This window comes from Odocoileus virginianus, chromosome 21 (assembly GCF_023699985.2).
Source record: "Odocoileus virginianus isolate 20LAN1187 ecotype Illinois chromosome 21, Ovbor_1.2, whole genome shotgun sequence".
NCBI classification, from domain to species: domain Eukaryota; kingdom Metazoa; phylum Chordata; class Mammalia; order Artiodactyla; family Cervidae; genus Odocoileus; species Odocoileus virginianus.
In genome coordinates, this window is record NC_069694.1 from 7,576,469 (window position 1) to 7,599,346 (window position 22,878).

The 22,878-nt window shown below is 37.3% G+C and overlaps 1 protein-coding gene across 1 annotated transcript in view; it reads right to left on the bottom strand.

The window, feature by feature from the left end:
* The window catches only part of KLB (klotho beta), a 32,446-nt gene extending 23,766 nt beyond the window's left edge, over window positions 1-8,680 (bottom strand). Inside the window, exon 1 of the mRNA XM_070452006.1 lies at window positions 7,847-8,680. Within this exon, the coding sequence (XP_070308107.1) occupies window positions 7,847-8,584 (738 nt within the window). The 5' untranslated portion in view covers window positions 8,585-8,680. The remainder of the gene's footprint in view (window positions 1-7,846) is intronic.
* Between the last annotated feature and the right edge of the window lie 14,198 nt (window positions 8,681-22,878).

Below are 22,878 nucleotides of genomic sequence, written 5' to 3' on the forward strand. Positions count from 1 at the left end.
TGAATAATTATGTTAACATTTTAAAACTTTAAATGGTATTGCCAAAAGTACACACATATGAATAAATAGAACTTTAATGGAACATTAAAGTTCTGACAAATAAAAATTAAAATCATGGGACAGATAATAAACCTCATGATTAATGCATGAGTTAGGGATAAACTGTTCATAGATTTTGTGGACAAATAAAACATACAGCTAGATTGTTTTGGTCTTTAAATAGGCAAAGTGAAGTCAAATATCTATCAAGTCTATATCAACACAAGTGGCTCCCATGGGGTTGCAGGCTGTAAATTGTTCTTTTTTGCTGAGGCTAGGTAGCTGATTCATGTCAGCTAACTTGCTAACTTGTATTCAGACCAATGAAATTTAAATTTTGGATCTGACACTTATTGCAAATTTAAAAAAACACATTTGTACAGTTGTGTAATCTCACAATTATACAAAATACAAATTTCTGTGGGCTTCAGTTTCATCAACTATAAAATGCCTCTAAGAATACCTACCTGGCAGGGTTGATTTAAAAATTAAACGAGGTAACATATGAAAAGTGGAGAAGGAAATGGCAACCTAGTACAGTTTCTGACACAATAATAGGTGTGCAATAAAATAGTCTTATCATAATAGCTATTAAGAATAGTATAATAGAACATAAAAAAGTTATCTGTAATAATTGTCTCAAGTGCCCACTTTTTAAGAATTAAAACCAGTTTCTGTCCTTTACCCCATTTCTGTGTTATTTTTCCTTTGTTTTGTTGTTTTTGGTATTAGAAGGGAAGGGGTGGAAGGTAGCAAGTTAGTTTTTTTTTAGTGTTCTCATGGACAGAAAAGCTTCGGCAAGTTTTTTAGCTAGCAGATTTAACAAAAATTAGTTTTAATATATTATTGTCTTGCAACCCAATTTTAACAAGGGAGCTTTTAAAAATTCCTCTTTTTTTTCATGGAAAAAAACCATTTCAGATGATCCTTGAAGGTTTTGCTTCTCTGTAACCAAGACAAGCTAAAAAGTGCTCCTGCTAGAAACTCCATTTTGAAATATTATGCTTGGTTTTCAAAATATTTGGGGGGGGTTGGGCTGAAGAGGTTTAAAAATGACATTTGATCTATTTAAATGTGCCTATGAAACAGGGCAGCCTTCTTGTTCAAGAAAACAGTTGTAGCCGTCTGTTGCCAAAGAAGGTTTAGCTATAAATCATGTGAATGGTGGCTTTTTCACAGCTGTTTCTGCAGTTTTAGCATTAAATTTTGGTTAGGAATTTTGACAGAACCCTTAAGAAGCATACTATAGAAAGATGACTGTTTTCTTTTCAAAATACAAAATAATCTCTTTGCTTTCTTACTTGATGTATTTTTTGCTTTTAATTGTGAAAGTTGTCATAACACATAAAGGTAGAAAGGATAATATAATGACCCCTGAAAACACACCACTCAGCTTTCAGAGCTGTCAACATTGCACACCTTGTTTTGAGATGGGCTTTCAATGTAAACTTTTTCACAGAAGCAGGCATACACAATGAATTTGCATGTTCTGAAAAGACAATATGTTTATGCCAGTATCTGGTTTGGTGTGTGTGTGTGTGTGTGTGTGTGTGCGTCTGAAGCCACTTTTATTCAATTACAATTTTAAATCCTTTCTGGGGCAAAGCAGATTTTCCTTAAATAGAAGATAATCAATTGAATTATTTATTGAATACCTAATACATATGCAGCCTGTGTGACCTTCTCTGAGGGAATGACGCCAATAAATGCCAAGACAGAGTTCCTCAAAGAGGTGGAAAAATAGGGTGTAAATCAAGCCGTATTCCAGGCTCAGGAACAAACTGGTGAGGCCTTGACCTCGAGTAGAATTTCCCAACATATCTTGTCCTGAAAGCCTGTTTCACTGTATTAAGCAATCTCTTGAGCCCCTGAGGAATTTAAAGATATCATTTCATCATTTGTGTGTGGTATACAAACAAGTGTTGACCTATATTTTCTTTTATGTAATTCTATTTCATTAAAGATTTTACTGAAAAGTTTATTTCAAATAAATATAAAATATTCAGAAAATAAAATATGAATATTTAAAATACTCATACATAAAGATAAATATTGGCATTTTCCCATTTAATGAATAGTTTTATGCTACTAAAATTACTTTAACTGCATAAGAAAATGTATTTTATGACACATTTTTAAATGACACACTCGGTTTGGTATTAGGACTGAAAAAAGTGAAAAGTGAAATTGAAGTCACTCACTCGTGACAGATTCTTTGTGACCCTGTGGACTGTAGCCTGCCAGGCTCCTCCATCCATGGGATTTTCCAGGCAAGAATACTGGAGTGGGTTGCCATTTGCTTCTCCAGGGGATCTTCCCAACCCAGGGATCAAACTCAGATCTCCTGCATTGCAGGCAGAGTCTTCACCCTCTGAGCCACAAGGGAATCCCACTGATTATATACTCAGATGCAGAATAAAATTTAGATATTCATTATGGTTTTTCAAGGCTGGTACATCTATATCTTTTTGTATGGAGTATGATATTGGGCATAACAAAGAGGAACATTCTTTTATTTTAAATGTCACATATTTAAGGATATTAGAAAACACTGGTCTTTCATATATAATAGGATATCAGATTTCCTTTCAAAATAAACTTGTTTTTTTCACTTTCTTTTTTCTGGCCAATGATCTTATGGGATTTCAGTTACTCAACCAGGGATTGAACCCTGGGCTATGGCAGTGAAAACACCAAATCTTAACCATTAGACCCCCAGGAGACTCCCCACAAAATAAACATTTTTAAAGAAAAAATAATAATGCATGTGGTACTTGGGTATACAAACAAGCCAGCCAAATGCAACCATGAAATAATGCTTTGTGAAACACAAGGTTATGGCATCAAAAATGGATAAGTATTAATATATTTATAATATTGCTTCTATAACATTTTGTCTGAATTCTTGAATTTTACTCTTCAAAAAGAACAAGTGTGCAAAAAGTAAGTTTATTGTTTTGTTCATAAATAACTATATAAGAGAAATGGGTTGGGGCAACTTTTTCAAGTCTTTTACAAATAACACAAAACTAATAGGAACAGTCTTTCTTCCCAATGTGTGAAAAGCCAAACTAGATACAATCATCAATGTTATTTTCTCGTTTAATATTTTTTAAAGCGTCATTTGTTCTCCAAACACATCCTGATATGCTGTAGATTAGGGTCTGTGTATGGAACTTAACAAGTCTGGTGAAAATCTCCTTGAGATGATTTTGTAAAACTGAGACAATTGTATGTCCCTCATACTGATAGTATTTCAAAGTTGCTGTTCTTTACGCTTCATATCTTTAACCCCTTGACAATTTATAGCTTTAAGTCAGTGGTTTTCAAGGGAGGGAAGGGGGAGAAATTTTGTACCCCCCCTCAATTTCAGGGGACATTTGACAATGTCTGGAGACAATTTTGGTTGTAACCCTGGGGACAAGCGTGCCACTGTCATCTAGGGGATAGAGGCCAGGAACGCTGATGAACATCCTGCAAAGCGCAGGACAGCTTGCGAGGAGGGAGAATTATTTGGCCCAATATGTCAACAGCATCCAGGTTAAGAAATCCCAGTACTATGTAAACAGTAGACGTCTATGACAGATAATAACTTAAAGCTGTGAAATGATCAGAACTGTCATAGAAGCTGGCAGTGTTTAGAGGTGTAATAAACTGAAGGAGTTACCATCTTATGAGCAACCTCATATCCCCCACCTCCCTGTGTGTTTACTCAGAGGTGCTCAAATATTTCATTTTTAAGGTGGGGGAGGGGAATAAAATTCATATATTTAAATTATTTTGCATATTTGTTGATTTACAGATAGAATGAAAACAGATACCATTCCTGCCTTTATTAACATGAAAACCTGGTATTTTGCTGCTCTGAGGCACGCATGCATAGGCCAAACAGGCTAGAATCTTGTCTCTGGGATTTTAAAACCTGATTTTGGGACAGAGAACTCTTTCCTCTACAAAGCAGAGTATGGGGCAAACCCACAAGAAGAAATGAACAAGAGAGACTAAGATAAAGGGCCTCTGAAGGTGTCCTAGTTACTGGGTCCATTCATCCCTGTGATTTGGTTACAGGAAATTGCTCATTTTTGCTTAAGTCAACTTGAGTTAGGTTTCTGTCTCTTGCAACCAAGAATCCTAACTCATAAAACACACCACTGAATAAATATAAGCAATATTTCAAGAAGTAGCTAGAATGCAATGAAATATGAATTTTGAACTTGTGGTTGGTTCTTTGATTACAAGGTATAAGATAGAAATCCCAAACCATTCATTCCACAATATTAATACCTAGCATGTACCTAACATTCTGTGTTAGGTGCTGGAAACATAAAACACATCAAACAGTCTCTCCTTGCAAAGAACTCTCAGGCTAGTCGAGGAAGCTGGAAGAATACCACATGAAAGGAGTGCTATGATAGAAGCAAGCAGTCTTATCATGGGAGCCCTCAGGAGGGGCACTAACTCTGTTGAGTCGAGAACTTGGAAGTGGAGACTGCCGAAATTGAGTCTTGAAGGACATTAGTTGGATAAAACAGGGAGGAAGAAGGGCGTTCTAGCTGGATAGAGCGCCAGTAGACTTAGCACGCACGCACAGAGGCTGCATGGAGAGGAATAGTAGCGTAAAATTAAGGCCCTCCTGGGTTCTGGAGTGGCTCAGACAGTAAAGGATCTGCCCGTGATACGAGAGACCTGGGTTCGATCCCTGGGTCAGGAAGATCCCCCGGAGAAGGGAACGGCTACCCACTCCAGTATTCTTGCCTGCAGAATCCCATGGACAAAGGAGCCTGGTGAGCTACAGTTCGTGGGGTCACAAAGAGTCGGACACGACTGAGCAAGTTTCCCTTTCACAAAGCACTCCTAGCAGAGCGTTATTATGGAGCGTAGAGTACTAGGGGCTAGAGTTTGTGGCCAGGAGGGAGGAAATGGAGGCTGGGGTTGTGTCTTGAAGATCTTGTGAAAGCTTGGGACTTCATTCCTAAAACTTTGGAAAGCCACTAATGGATTTTATGCAAAGGAGTGACATGATGCTTGGTAGAAATGTCACTCTGTAAACAGAGATGATAATAGGTACCTGGGAAGGTTATTGTAAAAATCATAGAAAATATTTAAAGCTATGATTATAGTGCTTAGAGATGGTCAAGGCCAAAGAATGCACCCTCTTTCTGTCCAAATGTTAAAAACTCAGAGTGGAGCATCTATTAGTAGGTATCATTGTGGCAGATTTTTACCTGAGACTTAGTTTGCTCTAAGGTAATCCCCAGATATGCAATAAAATGAAATCTAGATTCCAGGTCAGTCTCAGGATTGGCTAGACCCTTCAGGTTTCCTGCAAACCAGAACATTTAAGACTAAGATGGTATTTTCAACATCATCCTGGAACTAGAAAGGCTACAAAGAGCCACTGTGAAATCTTTTCAGTATCTGAGGATTGGGGAATAAAGTGGTCTATAAATGACCTATGAATTTAGTTTTATATTAGGTTTTTTTTTAACTCAATAAATGTTCTTGGACAAAAAACTAAGCCTAAAGAAATGCTTCTTGTGGGTCACAAGTTGGCATAATAAGGGAGAAATACTTTGTTGCAACATAAAATATCAAATGAATCTTTTCTATGTTAAAGGAAGGCCAGAGAGGGGCTAAATGAGAAAATCTAGTTCACCCCGGGCTGCCAAAGTATTGCAAGATTTCTCTCTGGTGCTATAGGTCACTGGGTTATGCAGCACATTTCACTTTCTGACTGGTTACAAGGGACCCCTCATGCTCTTTATGTAGGTCAGTGATTTAGAAACTTAAAGGGATGAAAGTAATTATTTGGAAAATAATCAAAATATAAGCCTTTTATTTTAAACAATAAATTTTATCTAATTTTATGTTAAAGACAGGGTTTATCTCAAATTAGAGGAAAATGAAAAATATCTGAAAATATAGCTTTGATAGAATAAGTTGGAAACAGTATCTATTTGTTAATTAAAACTTTTTTTCTGTGTGTTTATATCAGATAGTTTTTAGGGCTTTAAATTAACCACTGAAACATATTCTTCATGATAATTCTAATTGTTAACATTTTTCCAGGTGACCAAAAACTTTTAACAATTTAGAATTTTTTCTTTATAAAAAGATTAAATAAGCACATATGCACATGTGTATATTTGCATAGAAAGCTTTATGAAGACTATATGAGATACTACTAACAGTAGTTTCCTTGAGTTTGGGATTATCAGGTGCAGAGGGAGGGATAAATTTAACTTTTTCACTTTATATCTCAATTTACACGAGCATGTATTATTTTAATAATTTAAATAACTAAATAAAAGGAATATTTTTCTAAAATATATATATGTATAATCTTCATAGTTAGTAGCTGTATGCTTTCTCCCCTTTGAGGCCTATTTGCCAAATCACAGTATATCTATACATTAATATTTGTTCTGTACACAAGTACAGTCAAAGATACGTAAATGACCTTGAGATTGTAATGCAATCTGTTAACTGAACTCCAAGGGCAGGTGTGACTGAAACAGTGCAATGCACATGTATAATAATCCAAAAAGTTCAAAAAGGAAAGAAGGGTTAACAGATATTTTTGTATGTGCAAATTTAGACATAGAGTAATTTTATGTTCCTATACATTTTTCTGTTTCTATATATTTAACATTTGATTATTAAAACATCAAATTACTTCTAGCACATTATTAAACCCTACTAGTAAAGCTTTTTTCATTTTCAAAATGTGGCAGGTGTCCAGAGTAATTTATTTTTTCCAAGTAAACTAGATTAAAAAGTGAAGCCTGATTCTAGATATTAGCCTCAATGTAAGACAAAAATCTCTTGAAAATTCCTGAAAGATTGCTCTTTAAAAATATTCTTAATATAGATATTCTGTGTTTAATAATGTTGTAATTTATAAATTCATGGTCACAGCAGCTCATTTTACTCTGTAACCTTGGGCAACTTATTTAATCTCATTAAGCTTCAGTTTCCTCATCTTTAAAATGGGGATAATAAAGGACCTAGTTCATAAGGTTATTATGAGGATTAAATATGATAATACATATAATATGCTTAATGTAATTTGTGGTAAAAACTTCTCAATAAATATTAGCTATTATTTTCCTTACATTTCACTATTCTTTTAATCATTTTAGCATTTCCCAACATAAACTCTAGGTTTTGAAATATACTCCTTTAAAACACTTAGTAGAGCATTTTCTTTCCAGTTGTTATATTACTAGTTTAATTTTAACTCCTAGAACAAATAGTCTCATCTTTTCTGCCATGTAACACAAAATCAACTGTGAAATACATTTATTTCAATTCCTGCATTTAATATGTATCATCAGTTAGCTAACATTTATCTACCTCATTATTGCTAAATATCACTAAGAATAGCAATATCAACAACAAATATATGTTTGAAATGGTCATGCCTTAACATTAAGTTCTGAATTGGTTGCATAGGATCAGAAAAAGGATTTCAGCAATTAAATTTATGAAGGACTGGTTTTCCACAGGATGAAAGTAAACTCATATTCTCACTTTCTGATGTATAGCTGTAGGTTTTAAAATGGTTAATTTAAAAAGTGCAATATTTAGGGAAAATAACTGGGTTAATACAGTAATAGTAGCTTAGGTAAATAAAACATGCACTACCTTAAGTATGAAATCTGAGGATAGAACTTGTGAATTAGGCTAGAATTGAGCTGATTTCAGTAAAAAGTTATTTAAATGAAACATACATTTTTGTAGAGTTTCTTTTAAACTCCTGCTCTTTATATTCTGAAAGCATACTGTGAAGTCAGCTGTACCGTACCTTGATCAGGTTGTGTCCCACGCTGTAGACAGCTGCTAAATTTCCCTTCTCTCCAGGAGCATGGATACCAGTCCCATGCCCATGCCAAGCGACTAGATATGGGTTGTGAATTGTAATCCAATATTTGACACGGTCCCCAAACGTCTGGAAGCAGTATGTGGCATAGTCATTGAAGAAATCTATCATGGTTTCATTTTTCCACCCCCCATATTTTTCCTGGAGCGCCAAAGGCAAATCCCAATGGTATAAAGTAACTATAGGTTCAATGTTTCTAAGCAGCAGAGCATTGAGAAGAGTATCATAATACTGGAGACCTTTTGCATTGACAGCTGATGCTATTCCACCCGGGAAGAGCCTTGGCCAGGAAATTGAAAACTGATAGAAAGAAACGCCTATAAAATCCAGGGCTGATAAGTCCTTTTCCAGAAAAATGTAACTGTCACTGGAACTATTCGTGCTGTTGACATTTTTAAGGTGTGTATGGATGAAGTGATCCCATATAGAAGGTCCTTTTCCGTCTGCCTTCCAATTTCCTTCCACTTGAAATGCTCCAGTCCCAACGCCCCAGAAAAAGTTTTTAGGAAAAGTGTCATAGAGAAACAGCTGACTTTCATTTACCGGACTGAAATTAGGATTTTTAGACCATATAGTTCTTCCGTCTCCAGAGAATCCAGTAACAGCTCGTAGGAGAATAAACGCTGACAGGATGACAGATCTTTGCAGTCCCCCGCTGGACATTGTTTTCCTATAGCGTATGTTTCTTTCATCGGTGCTGAAGAAAATCCATTCATTCCCTGGAGATCACACCGCACAGCCTGGCTTCGTTTGCCACTGACTGCTCAACTGTCTTATCAACGCTTCAGTAAAAAAGCTTGTGATTGTAAAGCTCTGTCAATGATTAGCTTGAACTGTGAGACTTAGGATGGGTCAGGGAGAGCAACGTAATTTGAGGGAGGTGGCTCTATTGCACTCACCAGCATGTTGCCTTCTCTCTCATTATTGGAAAAATTATATGGAAATGCATCAGTGACAGAGAGTTCGAATGTGTAACTTATATATAAACAAGGAAGAAAATGCCATAGTTTCTTTGTCGCCTTTCATAGTGATACAAATCTTTTCTGGATGTTTTGGACATTATTGAGTAAAGTGTATACCTTTTCTATTTTTGTAGGTTTTGAGTGGGAATTTTATGTTTCACATTTCAGAAAAAGCAATTTTATGGACAAATAAATAGCATTCCTATATGCCAATAATAAAGAATTAGAAAACATCAGATATTACACTTCCATGAAAATTATAACACATTTAAGAGTAATCTTATCAACTACTGTTTATTTTAAGAAAATTTTAAAAAATGTATTTATAAATTTAAAAATGAAGGAAGAAATATACAGCACTTTCTGGGTGGAAACATTGAATAATTTCCAACTTAATTTATACATTTAATGCACTTTTAACCAAAGTCCTCTGATCCCAAATTTTAGTTCAACAAAATTATTGTGGAAATTCACTTAATAAATACACAATAATTACCAAAAAAAAGAAAAAAGAAACTGAAAAAGAAAATAGTGACACTGTGTACTAACTACCTTCAGATATGAAAACATAAAGAAAAATTTAAAGAGCATGGCCTGGAATAAGAATAAATAGAAATAAGTATTTTACAGAACCTATAGCCTCCAAATGACCTTGGCTATTTGGTCATTGGTTAAAATGTTAAAAATTTGAAGTATCACATACTAGTGAGAGGCAGAGTGGTTAACGGTTTGGCTTCTGCAGTTAGACTGCCTGAGTTTAACAGTTGTGTGGCAGAGGGCAAGCTCTTTCAGCTCTCTGCACCTCACTTTCTTCTCGTGTATGAGAAGGCGTAATAATGGTATCAGCTGCCTGAATTATTGTGAGATAATACATGTAAAGCACTTTGAATACACACTGGCACATGGTAAGTGTTCAGTGAACATCGCTCTTCTTTCTATGTGAAAAGTGATGATTATTCAGAAAGTGGTGCTAGGATTTAGCCCAGAAGGCACTCAATTCTGGCTCCTGCCTACATGTTTAGCTCCGTTTCTCACCCATTAACCGCACGCGACCCCCTTCCCTGCAGCTGCGGCAGCCTTCAGTGGGCTGTGCACACGCCCATGCCCGCACCCCTGGGCCTTGGTCTGCGTGCTCTCTGCATAGACGTGCTCTCCCCGCTTCACTTAGCTGGGATCTACCTCTTCTTCAAAACTGCAGTACCTCCTCTGGAAAGCCTTGCTGACTCCCCCGTTGGATTTTGTTTTTTAGTTATTTTGTCTATTAATTATTTTTGGCTGTGCTGGGTCTTTGCCGTTGCTGGGGCTTTTCTCTCGCTGTGGCGAGCAGGGGCGGCTCTCTAGTTGCGGCACACGGGCTTCTCACTGCGGTAGCTGCTGCTGGTGTGGACCACAGGCTCTCCGGTGCGCGGGCTTCAGAAGCTGGGGCTCTCGGGCTCCCGACACAGGCTCCTAGTCGTGGCGCACAGGTGTCTTTGCTCTGCGGCAGGTGGGCTCTTCCCAGGTCAGGGATTGAATCTGTACCCACCTGCATTGGCAGGTGGACTCGTCACCTCCTGACTTTATTTTTAAATTTAGATTTTAAGAAGGTTTTAGTTTATTGGCCCTCTGCTGAAAAAAATCTTCAGTCACCGCAGATAAAGTCCCTCCATCTGCAGAACCTGCTCCACCTGTGGTCCAGTCTCCACCTTGCTTTTTGCCAGTGTCACCGTTGGTCTTACATTCCCCTGACTTGATTCTGCGCCTGCATTCTTTTGGCTGTTTTCTTGAGATATGCTTCTTTCATACAGGCCGCATCTTGCAAGTCTGTGTCCGGGTTCATTTTGGGGATGTAATCTAAGGAGTTGTAAATCAGCTGTCTTGTCACCACAAAATGGGTTCTTAATTCAAATACCAAGATGACATCTGGTGTGGTTTTGTACATTCTAGCTAGTTTTTCCTGACTTTCTGTCTTAGGCACTGCTGTGTCCCCAGGGTGAGGGACATCAGTGACCATTTGTCTCTACTGAGGCAGTGGTTTGGTCATGAACTTCCTGATCCAGATGGTTACAGTGACATTCATGATGGCAGTTGATCCTCAGGCAGATCAGGAGGAAAAATAGCCAGTGTGATTTGATTTAAATGAATATCCTCTCTGTTCCCATGGCAGCCCATGTTTTCACTGATATGACACTTAACATATACTACATTTATCTATATCTTTTGTTTGACTGTAATCTCTGTCTTTTAAAAACAAGGGCCATTACTGTTTGGTTCCCTATTGAATATCTGGGGCCTAAACTTGTGTTGAATGAAGGAATGTAGCAATGATATACTATGCATACCTCTATCACTGCATTTATCATATAATCTCAGAACTGTTTGTCTCTGTTATTAGACTCTAAGAATATCTCTTATTTAAATTTTTATCCTCACGTATCAGAGTAAATGCTTAATCATTGTCTGTTAAATGAATGGAGTTGATGCAATTAGTTCCCTATTTTAAAATTAAAATTTCCTAGGTCTATTGAGACAAAATTGACATATAGGGCTTCCCATATGGCGCAGTGGTAAAGAATCCACCTGCCAATGCAGGAGATGCAGGAGATGCAGGTTTGATCCCTGGATGGGGAAGAGCCCCTGGAGTAGGAAATGACAACCCACTCCAGTATTCTTGCCTGGGAAATTCCATGGACAGAGGAGCCTGGTGGGATCCAGTTCAAAGGGTTGCCAAGAGTCAGATATGACTGAGCAACTGAGCACATATGCACACAATTGATATATAACATTGTTTTAGTTTAAGGTGTACAAATAATGATTTTATATATGTGTATATTATGAAGTGGTTAATAAAAATAAAAATTTTAATGTAATAATTTAGAACCTCATAAATATATTTATTTCAAAAATATACAGCCATAGAAATTTAAGATGGTAAATTTTATGTTATGTGTATTCTACCACAATAAAAAATATATATACATAGGGAATTTCCTGGCAATCCAGTGGTTGGGACTCTGTACTTTCATTGCTGAGGGCTCAGGTTCAATCCTTGGTCAGGGAACTAAGATCCCATAAGCCACATGGTGCCCCAGAAATCTGGAAGGAAACAGAAGTAAATATGAAATTATATAAAAAAGGGTTTATAGGATGATATATATTTGAGCATACATAATTTATAATTAAAATATTTGAAAAAAATAAAAAATTGAAAAGCTAATAACAAGCTTGAAAAATGAGCAAATCTAGAAAGCTAATGGCCAACTTTTATTTATATAAGTAATTCATTGCAAATCAACAAGAAAAATACTCTAAATCAAATAAATGGGTAAACTACATGAGTAAAAAATATACGAGAGGAAATTGTAACTCTGTAGCTAATGAAAAAATTTAAATGACTGGTAATTAAAAGCACTTACAAAAATTACTGTACAGCATTTTCTCTTATAAAATTACCAAAAATATATGTAAGTAATAAAAATCAATGTTAATGAGGTTGTTAAGACATTGCTGATTAGAATATAAATTTGCACAATACTCATGGAAAGCAACTTTTTAATATATCATGAATCTTAGATTTTATCCTGTCTTTTAATCTAGTGATCTCTGAAGTATATTATAATAAATTAATTAAAAATATATAAAATGCTGTGTGTGCAAATATTTTTATAGCAGCACTGTTTATTACAGAGGGAAATTAGAAATAATTTAAAGATTCATTCATAGGGGAATAATTACCTAAAGCATGAAATGTCCATTTGATGAAATGTTGTAGCATCATTAACATTTTCAAAGAATATGTAGTAACATTAAAATATTGAAGATAAAAAAACTGAAAAAAATCCAGACAATAAATTGAATAATCAATATGATTGTAATGATGTAATAAAAACTATAACTGATACTTAGAATTATAAGAAAATACCCACATTTTTTACTTCCCTGGTTCATTGGTAATAAATCTGCCTGCAGTGCAGGAGACATGGGTTTGATCCTTGGATCAGAAAGATCTTCTGGAGAAGGAAATGGCATCCCACTCTGGTATTCTTGCCTGGGAAATCCCGTGGACAGAGAAGTGTGGTGGGCTGCAGTCCACGGGGTCACAAGAGTTGGACATGACTTAGCAACTCAACAACAATGACAACAACAACCCATGTTTTTTACTATATTGCATTTGGTAATATGTCATATCATATCACACTATTTCTTAGTATTTCAAATTATAAATTTGTGTCCACACAAAAACATGCACATAGATGTTTATAGAAGCTTTATCCATAATTGCCCAAAATCGAAAGCAATGTCATTCAATAGGTGAATGGGTAAACAAAGTTGTGGTAAATGGAATATTATTCAGTGATAAGAAATGAGCTATCAAGCCAGGAAAAGACATAGAGGAGCCTTAAATGTACATTACTAACTGAAAGGAATGAATCTGAAATGGCTACATACTCTATGATTCAAACTATATGATAAGCTGTAAAAAGATTATTGGTTGCCAGGTACTGGGGAGAGGAAGGCATGAATAGGTGGATGGCAGGGGATTTTTAGGGCAATGAAATAAATATTCTGTAGGCTCCTGTAATGTTGAGCCCATTAATCAAAACCTACAACATAAAGGGTGAATCTTAATATAAACTATAAACTTTAGTTAGTAATAATATATCAATATTAGATTATCAGTTATAATAAATATACCACACTAATGCAAGATGTTAAATGTGGGGGAAATGTGGAGGAAGGGAGTGAAGGAATTTATGGAAACTTTGTAACTATAATTGCTCAAGAAAACATATTAATTAAAAAATAGTTTGTTGACAAAGACTAGGTTTTGAAATGTATACTGAGCATTTTTAAGTTAATTTGTTAAATTAACTATAGTTGATTTACAATATTGTATTAGTTTTAGATATACAGCTTCAGATTCTTTTCATTACAGATTATTAGAATATATTGAATATAGTTTCCTGTGCTAAAATGTAAATCTTTGTTGTTTATCTATTTTACATATAGTGGTATACAGTGGTATGTATCCCACCCCTTTTCCCTTTGGTAACCATAGGTTTGTTTTTATGTCTCTGGGTCTATTTCTGTTTTGTAAATAAACTCATTGTGTCATATTTTAGATTCCACAAATAAGTGATAGCTTGTGGTATTTGTCTTTCTGACCTACTTCACTTAGCATGATAATCTCTAGGTCCTCCTGTGCTCCTGAAAATGGTAATATTTCATTCCTTTTTATGGCTGAGTAATATTCCACTATATTACTCATTCAGTTCAGTAGAGTCACTCAGTCGTGCCAACTCTTTGTGACCTCATTGACTGCAGCACATCAGGCTTCCCTGTCCATCACCAGCTTCCAGAGCTTGCTCAAATTCATGTCCATTGAGTCAGTGATGCCATCCAACCATCTCATCCTGTATCATCCTCTTCTGTCTTCAATCTTTCCCAGCATTAGGGTCTTTTCCAATGAGTCACTTCTTCACATCAAGTGGCCAAAGTATTGGAGCTTCAGCATCAGTCCTTCCGATGAAAATTCAGGACTGATTTCCTTTAGGATGGACTGGTTTGATCTCCTTTCAGTCCAAGGGACTCTCATGAGTCTTCTCCAACACAACAGGTCAAAAGCATCAGTTCTTTAGTGCTCAGCTTTCTTTATGGTCCAACTCTCACATCCATACATGACAACTGGAAAAAGAACTTAACTTTGACTAGATGGACCTTCGTTGGCATAGTAATGTCTCTGCCTTGTAATATGCTATCTAGATTGGTCATAGCTTTTCTTGCAAGGAGCAAGTGTCTTTTAATTTCGTGGCTGCAGTCATGATCTGAAGTGATTTTGGAGCCCAAGAAAATAAAGCCTTTCACTGTTTCCAGTTTTTCCCCATCTATTTGCCATGAATCTTTGTTTTTTGAATGTTGAGTTTTAAGCCTGCTTTTTCACTCTCCTCTTTCACTTTCATATCACTCATATATATATATATATATACACACACACACACAAATGTATATATATACACCCCACATCTTCCTTATCCATTTATCTGTTAATGGGCACTTAGGTTGCTTTCATGTCTTGGCATTTTTTTTTAAAGATTAAAAGGGGAAAATAGATGAAGAAATTTTATGATGACAATGACTCAATACTGAGACAAAAATTTCCAAATATTTACAAAACTAGATTATGAATTTATGAAGTATTTATCATGGCTTAGTGAATCAAGACTAGGAGCTTCTTTTTTTGTAAACAACTATCAAATATTTTTTGAATACTTTCCTCATAAAAGGATCCATCTTAGGTCCTAGGAGAGGACTATATACATCCCTGCCCTCGAAGAGTTTACAGTTTAGTCAAGGAAAAAAAGAATAAAAAACATAAAATGTCTAAGAGTTTAGATAGTGTCTGCCAAGTACCAGGTGAATGGGGCAGATCTATATACTCTAGAAATTCTACATTCAAAGCACCACTTCATAATGCTTTGTACAAATGACAGAATTTTATAGTTGAATGGGTCTTTAGAGATCATCTGGGTAAACCCTTTATTTTATAGATGAGAGCTTTGAGACCAAGATATTAGAAGCCAGAATTCATCATTTAATCATTTGTCTATTCATTCAACAAATCTTTATTGAGTATCTCCTATGGTCAAGCACTTTGCTGGAGGTTGGAATTTAAAACTGAAGATGTCACAGTATTCACTGATTCAGTTCATAGATTCAAATCTTATAGAAACACATCTGTGCTCACTCAGTTGTGTCTGACTCTTTGCGGTCCCATGGACTATTGCCCGCCAGGCTCCTCTGTCCACGGAATTTTCCAGGCAAGAATACTTGAGTGGTGTGCCATTTCCTACTCCAAGGGATCATCCTGACCCAGGGATCAAATCCACATGTCTTGCATCTGCTGCATTGGCAGGTGGCTTCTTCGCCACTAGGGCTACCTGGGAAGCATAGAAGCACATAGGAGTCATACATAATCCAGCACTGTGAATCTGTGTGTGTGTACGTGTGTATGTATGTAAGTGGAAGGCTGAGTGGAGATGCCTGAAAACTCTTAATTTTTTCTTAAAAAATGAAGAATGAATGACAAGATTTAGCCAGGAGGCAGAAGTGAGGAAGAAGAAAAGCTATCCCATATAGATGGAGTAGGGTATTTAAAGTCCCAGGAATGGAAACGTTTGGCAAGTCTTTTAGGACACCCGGGTCCTAAGAGTTAGAGGGAGATGGCAAGAAATGATTTGCAGAGATTGGCAGGGACCAGTTGATGAAGAAATTCATGACCCATGTTGCTGGAATTTGGGCTTTACCTTGAAAGAAATAGGGAGCCGTTGAAAATATTTTAAGCAAGTATGTAAGGTAGGGTAATACTGTATAAACAGACCCAGAAATACAAAGTTAGGGCCCACACAGAAGGTCATCTGCCACACATTTGTCTGAAGAAGGAGTTCCACGTTGTCAGGCGGCTCTTCTTTACGGTGATTCAGAGATCCAGGCTGCTTATGTGTGTGGTCAGTCGCCCCTCAGGCCTCGCGGGGGCCTCACCCACTGCACTCAGTTGGTGAAAGTGGAAACCTTACAAGCTTTGGCCTGGAAGTGATGTACGTAGTTTCTAATACATTCCAGTGAGAAAACTAGTCCTGCGGCCACTTCGAGAGGCAGGGTGAATGGGCAATATTCTCTGGTGCTCTTGCGTGCTCAGTCACGTTCGACTCTTTGTGACCCCATGGACTGTAGCCCGCCAGGCTCCTCTAGACAAGAATACTGGAGTGGGTTGCCATTTCCTACTTCAGGGGATCTTCCCAACCCAGAACCGAACCTGCGTCTCTTGCATCTCCAGCATTGGCAGGCAGATTATTTACCTCTGCACCATTCCGTCCCTACTCTCTACTCAATGCTGTGGATGGGAGAGCACGTTTTGGTACTTAGCCAGCATCCTCTGCCACAGGGAGGGCCCTGATCAGATCTTCGCTCTAGGAGAATCACTCTGGCAGGGAGTGGATAGTACTGGACACAGGGAGATTGGTTAAAAAGCTCATCTGTTCATCTGAAAAATGATCTGGCTTGAACAAAATGTATTACGTAGCAGGGTAAGATGGAGAGAAAGAGACAAGTTAAAGAACTCGTTAGAAGATAATACCAACAGGCCTTGATAATCAATTGCATGTTGAGACGGAGTTTAGAAGAGAAAGGAACCCGTGGTGACCCAGGTTTCTGACCTGGGCATCTGGGTAAAATTGAGAACACAGGACTTTGAAAAGAAGATGGAGTTCTTAACGTTTTGAGTTTGAGGTATGAGATATCTGGTGTGCAGTTAGCTATTTGAGACTAAAGTTTGAGGAAAGATCTTTTTCTGAAAGTATAAATGTGGGCCCAACAGTATGTAAACATTAGTTGAAACTAGAAATAAATGGAGATGCATCACACAAGAAGTGAAAAAGTAGTTTTCTCAAATCTTTAAAAACCCTTTTATTGTGATGAAATATACATGGAACTTACCGTTTAACTGTTTTTAGGTGTACAGTTCAGTGGCATTAAGTACATTCATATTGTTGTGCCACCATCACCATCCATCTCCAGAAGTCTTTCATCTCCCCAAACTGAAACTCTGTACCCATTAAACAATGACTCCTCATTCCCCCTTTCCTCAGCCCCTAGCAATCACCAATCTCCTTTCTGCATCTATATGAATTTGACTTCTCCGGGTACTTCATATAAATAAAATCATACAATACTTGTTCTGTTGTGTTTGGCTTATTGCACTTAGCATTAGGTTTTCATCCATTTGTAGCATGTGTTGGAACTTAATTCCCTTCTGAAAGTGGAAGTCGCTCAGTCCTGTCTGACCCTTTGTGACCCCATGGGCTGTCCATGAAATTCTCCAGGCCAGAATACTGGAGTGGGTAGCCTTTCCCTTCTCCAGGGGATCTTCCCAACCCGGGGATTCAACCCAGGTCTCCCGCATTGCAGGCAGATTCTTTACCAACTGAGCTATCAGGGAAGCCCTCCCTTCTGAGGTCAAATAATATTCCATTGCATGGCTATATCATATTTTATCCATTCATTCATTGATAAACATTGGGTTGTTTCTACCTTTTGGCTGTTGTGAATAATGCCGCTGTGAACAGCATTATTCCCCTGGTGGTCCAGAGGCTAAGACTTTGGGCTCCCAATGCTGGGGGCCTGGGTTCAATCCCTGGTCAGGGAACTGAATCCCACATGCCACAACAAAGAATTTGTATGCTGCAACCAAAAAGATCCTGTGTGCTGCAACTAAGACCCAGCAAGCTAAATAAATAGATTTTTAAAATAAATAAATAAATTTATTAGAGTCCCTGCTTTCAGTTCTTTGGAGTATACACCCAAAAGTAGAACTGCTGGATCACATGGCCCTGCTATGTTAAATTTTTTGAGGGTTTTCCATACTGTTTGCCACAGTCTCAATTTTTGCTGCTCATCAAACTCACCTCTTGAGTTTTAAAGAATACATGTGCTTAGTCTCCATGCCCTGGAGACTGATTCAGTTTATCTGAACAGACACCTGACTTCTGTTTCTTTTTGGAATTCATATTCTTTAAAATACTAGCAACAAATTAATAAGGTTGGTTTTAAAGGAGTAAGAATAAAAGAATACGGGGCAAAAAGTTGAAGTCCTCGCTGTTAATATTTGGAGTGTATCCTTACACACACACACACACACACACACACTCCTGGCAGGCTACATTCCATAGGGTCAGACACAACTGAAGTGACTTAGCATGCATGCACTCTAATTATATATAAAACATTAAATCCCTTGCCTGATATATATGTTGCAAATACTTTCTCCCAACAATTTCTCTCTTAACTCTTTTAAAAAACAACTTTATTGAGATATAATCCCCATACCATGCAATCATCCACTAAAGATGTACAGCTCAATAGTTTTTAGTGTATTCAGAGTTGGGCAACCATCTCCACAATTTCAGAATATTATTGAACTCTGCTTTAATATATTTACATGTGAAAATGTTTTTCATTTTCTATAATCAAATTATTAATTTCCTTTTGGGTTTCTGGGCTAGGGAAGCAGTCCCCATTCCAAAATTATAAAGGTATTCTCATATATTTTTAGTACTTTTGTAGTTTTGCTTTTCATGTGTGATTTTCTTAAAATTAATTTTTATTTTTATGAACTGACTCATTTGAAACCGTGATGCTGGGAAAGATTGAAGGTGGGAGGAGAAGGGGATGACAGAGGATGAGATGGTTGGATGGCATCATCGACTCAATGGACATAAGTTTGAGTAAACTCCGGGAGTTGATAGGGAGGCCTGGTGTGCTGCAGTCCATGGGGTCGCAAAGTCAGACATGACTGAGCGACTGAACTGAACCACTCCCCTTTCCCCTCCCCTACTTTCAACTCTGTAGCTGTTCTTCTAGAATTTGTATATTTCCACATTTGAACTTTGCATAATAGGTACTGTTGTTATTCTTCAGTTCATTAATTTTAGGCTATTGATACCCTTCCACGGTAGATAAAGATTTTGGTTTCTTTTGTCACCGTTTTTTGTTGGTTAAAAACTCTACTTTTTTGGTTAAATTGATAATTAGAGTTTACAATATTTTTTACACAAATATTATTCATTGCTGAGTATTGTAGTATACTATGATTAAGTTCTCTCTCTTCCTTTTTGTTTTTCTTACAGTTTAATAATTGCCTTGTTTCTCACTTGCTTAGTTGTCTGTAGCTGTTGTCAAATTCCCACACCTACCAATAGCTCTTAGTACAAGTCGATCTCTATTATTAGTTTCAATCTTTTTTCTCAGATTACTCCTCCTGGAGACCTTTGTTCCCCTCCATCTGCTGATGCTCTGGGCCTGTTCCATTCTGCCTATTTGTCATTTTGGGACTTCCCTTTGCTGACAACTTAGGAATTGCTTCACCTGTTCATGGTTTCAACTCCATTATGTGAGTCTCACTCTTTCACTTTTCCTGGTTTACTCCCTCCTGTCATGGAGTGAGGCCCCAGTAGCTTTGTTCAGAGGGCACAGTGATGCCAGCCCTTTCTCTGCCTGTCTCCTGGGTAACAACTTCTGCAGTCCGGACTGCATGCGCTCTCACTACACCTGGGGCATGGCTGCCACCTGGGGGCTCCTCTCTTTTTTTTTCCGTGCAAATGGTAGGATGCCATCAGTTGAGATGCGGGTTTATGAGGGAAGATCAGGAGTTTAGTTTTGGACAGATTAACTTTGATATGTCTAATACTGGAGATGTGAAGTTGGAGAATGGATATATAATCTGAAGTTTACAGGAAAATTCAGCAGCTGATAGAAAATTGGAAATGTCAGTATTCATGTAGTACGTTAGGCTATGAGATTGGATGAAATTACCAGGCAGTGTGTGAGTGCAGAAACAAGCCCTAGAGCAATCAAATATTAAAAGACAGGAAAATTAGGAGCAATGAATGCAAGAATCTGAGGAGTGGCTGTTGAGGAAGGAAGAAAACCAGGAGACCAGATGTCCTTGAAACCAAGTGAAGGAAGTGTTTCATCAAGAAATTATTCTCATGAAAAAATGCTTTGATGAAATCATAGAGATTTAAGATATAAGGTTATCAATAATTTATTAATTATACCCTGAAGTTTTTTTGAAACAGGATGCTTCTTAAATATTTTATTAAGTTTCATAGCCAAGTTAATTCAGTCAGTTCAGTCTCTCATTCGTGTCCGACTCTTTGCGACCCCATGAATCGCAGCACACCAGGCCTCCCTGTCCATCACCAACTCCCGGAGTTTACTCAAACTCATGTCCATTGAGTTGGTGATGCCATCCAGTCATCCCATCCTCTGTCGTCACCTTCTGCTCCTGCCTCCCATCCCTCCCAGCATCAGGGTCTTTTCCAATGAGTCAGCTCTTCTCATCAGGTGGCCAAAGTATTGGAGTTTCAACTTCAGCATCAGTCCTTCCAATGAGCACCCAGGACTGATCTCCTTTAGGATGGACTGGTTGGATCTCCTTGCAGTCCAAGGGACTCTCAAGAGTCTTCTCCAACACCACAGTTCAAAAGCATCAATTCTTCTGCACTCAGCTTTCTTCACAGTCCAACTCTCACATCCACACATGACCACTGGAAAAACTATAGCCTTGACTAGCCATGTTACTTGGACACAAATACCAATTTTCTGATTTCTTTGTTGTGACTATTTCTTTCATCCCAAGTCTAAAGACATCTCAGACTTAACATGTTCAAAAAACAAACTCTTGCTTCCTATCTTCGACAGTCCTGTGTGTTTAATGGTACAACTATTCACCTTGGGGTCTTCTTTTTTCATTTTTTTGGGGGGTCTTCTTTTTTAATTTAAAAAGTTATAGGCAAGTGGCTAAAAGAGTACGGAGTTCACACACATCTTTCACTCGTTCTGGTTCAGGTTAACTTACGTAATCACTTGCAATGATCAAAATGGGGATACTGTGCTATGCTACTGTTTACTAAAGTACACATCTTATTCAAATGTAGCCGATTTCCTTCCAATCTCCTCCTTGTCCAGTATTCCGTATTGCGCCATTTACTGTGTATTTTTAGTCCTCTCCAACCTGTGACAGTTTCTCCATCTTTGCTTGTCTTTCATGACCTTGATGCTGTTGCTGAAACCTGGTTAAATAGTTAATTTATAGAAGGCCTCTCAGTCTTGGTCTGTTTGATATCTTCTCATGGTCAGATTTAGATCATGCACACAGGCAGAAGAAGGTAAAAGAGGTGAAATTCAACTTTAGTACTGGGTTTCAACATATGGTAATGTTAGGTTTTGCAAATCGTATTTTTAGATCAAGCTGAACATCATCTGAAAAATGTCTAGGAAATCCCAGGTGTTAGAGATATGCCATGTAGTGCTCATTCCAGAGCTAATGGTAATATTTATATAAAGATATCAAACCAGGTATAATATTTAAAAACATAGAGTACAAAGCACTTGACTTCCTCTTAAAGCAAGGTTAACTCTATAGGAACTAGCAGTTTAAACAGATATCTTAAAATTATTGTTTATATCCTTTCTGTGGCAATGAATCAGACTTCATCTGACTAAGATTTTGCTGTATATTTTATGAAAGATGTGAATTTATTGGAATTCCTTTTTCATGTGTCTTTTCTATTCTGGCTTGTGTTCATTTACAAGATTTTTTTCCCCTCTAATATACACTACTCTGTATAAACAGTGAGTACATTCAATTCTACTTAAACTGCACATTGAGAAAGATGACCTGTGAGACGTCCATGGAAGTTCAAAAATACTTTCATTGCAAACTTTGTTGAAATATGCACAACAATTCTGGGTGTATCATCATAGAAACTCAGATTCTCAAGAGTGTTAAACTTCTATAATATCCAGGTATCCATTCTTTAGTGTGCGTGTGGGCATGCTAAGTCACTTCAGTTGTGTCTGACTCTTTTCAACAGTAGGATCATAGCCCGCCAGGCTCCTCTATCCAGGGATTCTCCAGGCAAGGATACTGGAGTGGGTTGCCATGGCCTCCTCCAGGGGATCTTCCCAACCCAGGGATTGAACCTGAATCTCTTGTTTCCTGCATCGGCAGGCTGGTTCTTTACCAGTAGCGCCACCTGGGAAGCCCTATAACTGGTAATTTCCTTTATTTGCTGTATGATTATTATATATTCTCACATTATTCCCATGAAACAACAAAAATTCTAGAAATACTTTGATGTGTAGGACTTGGAGAATGAAAGACTATCTTAATTGTAAAATCTACTCTCACTACAAAATACAGTTGGCATTCCTGTTGCTCTATCTATAAAAAATTTTAACATTGCCAATGCATATCTTATTTATTTATTTTTTTTGCCCCACGTGGTGTGCAGGATCTTAGTTCTCCCACTAGGGATCAAACCGGTGCCTGCTACAGTGAAACCATGGAGTCTTAACAACTGGACCTCCAGGGAAGTCCTGCCAATGAATATTTTAGGGATTTATTCATAATTTGAGATATATTTTATTTGTATAATCAAATATGTACGCCAGAAG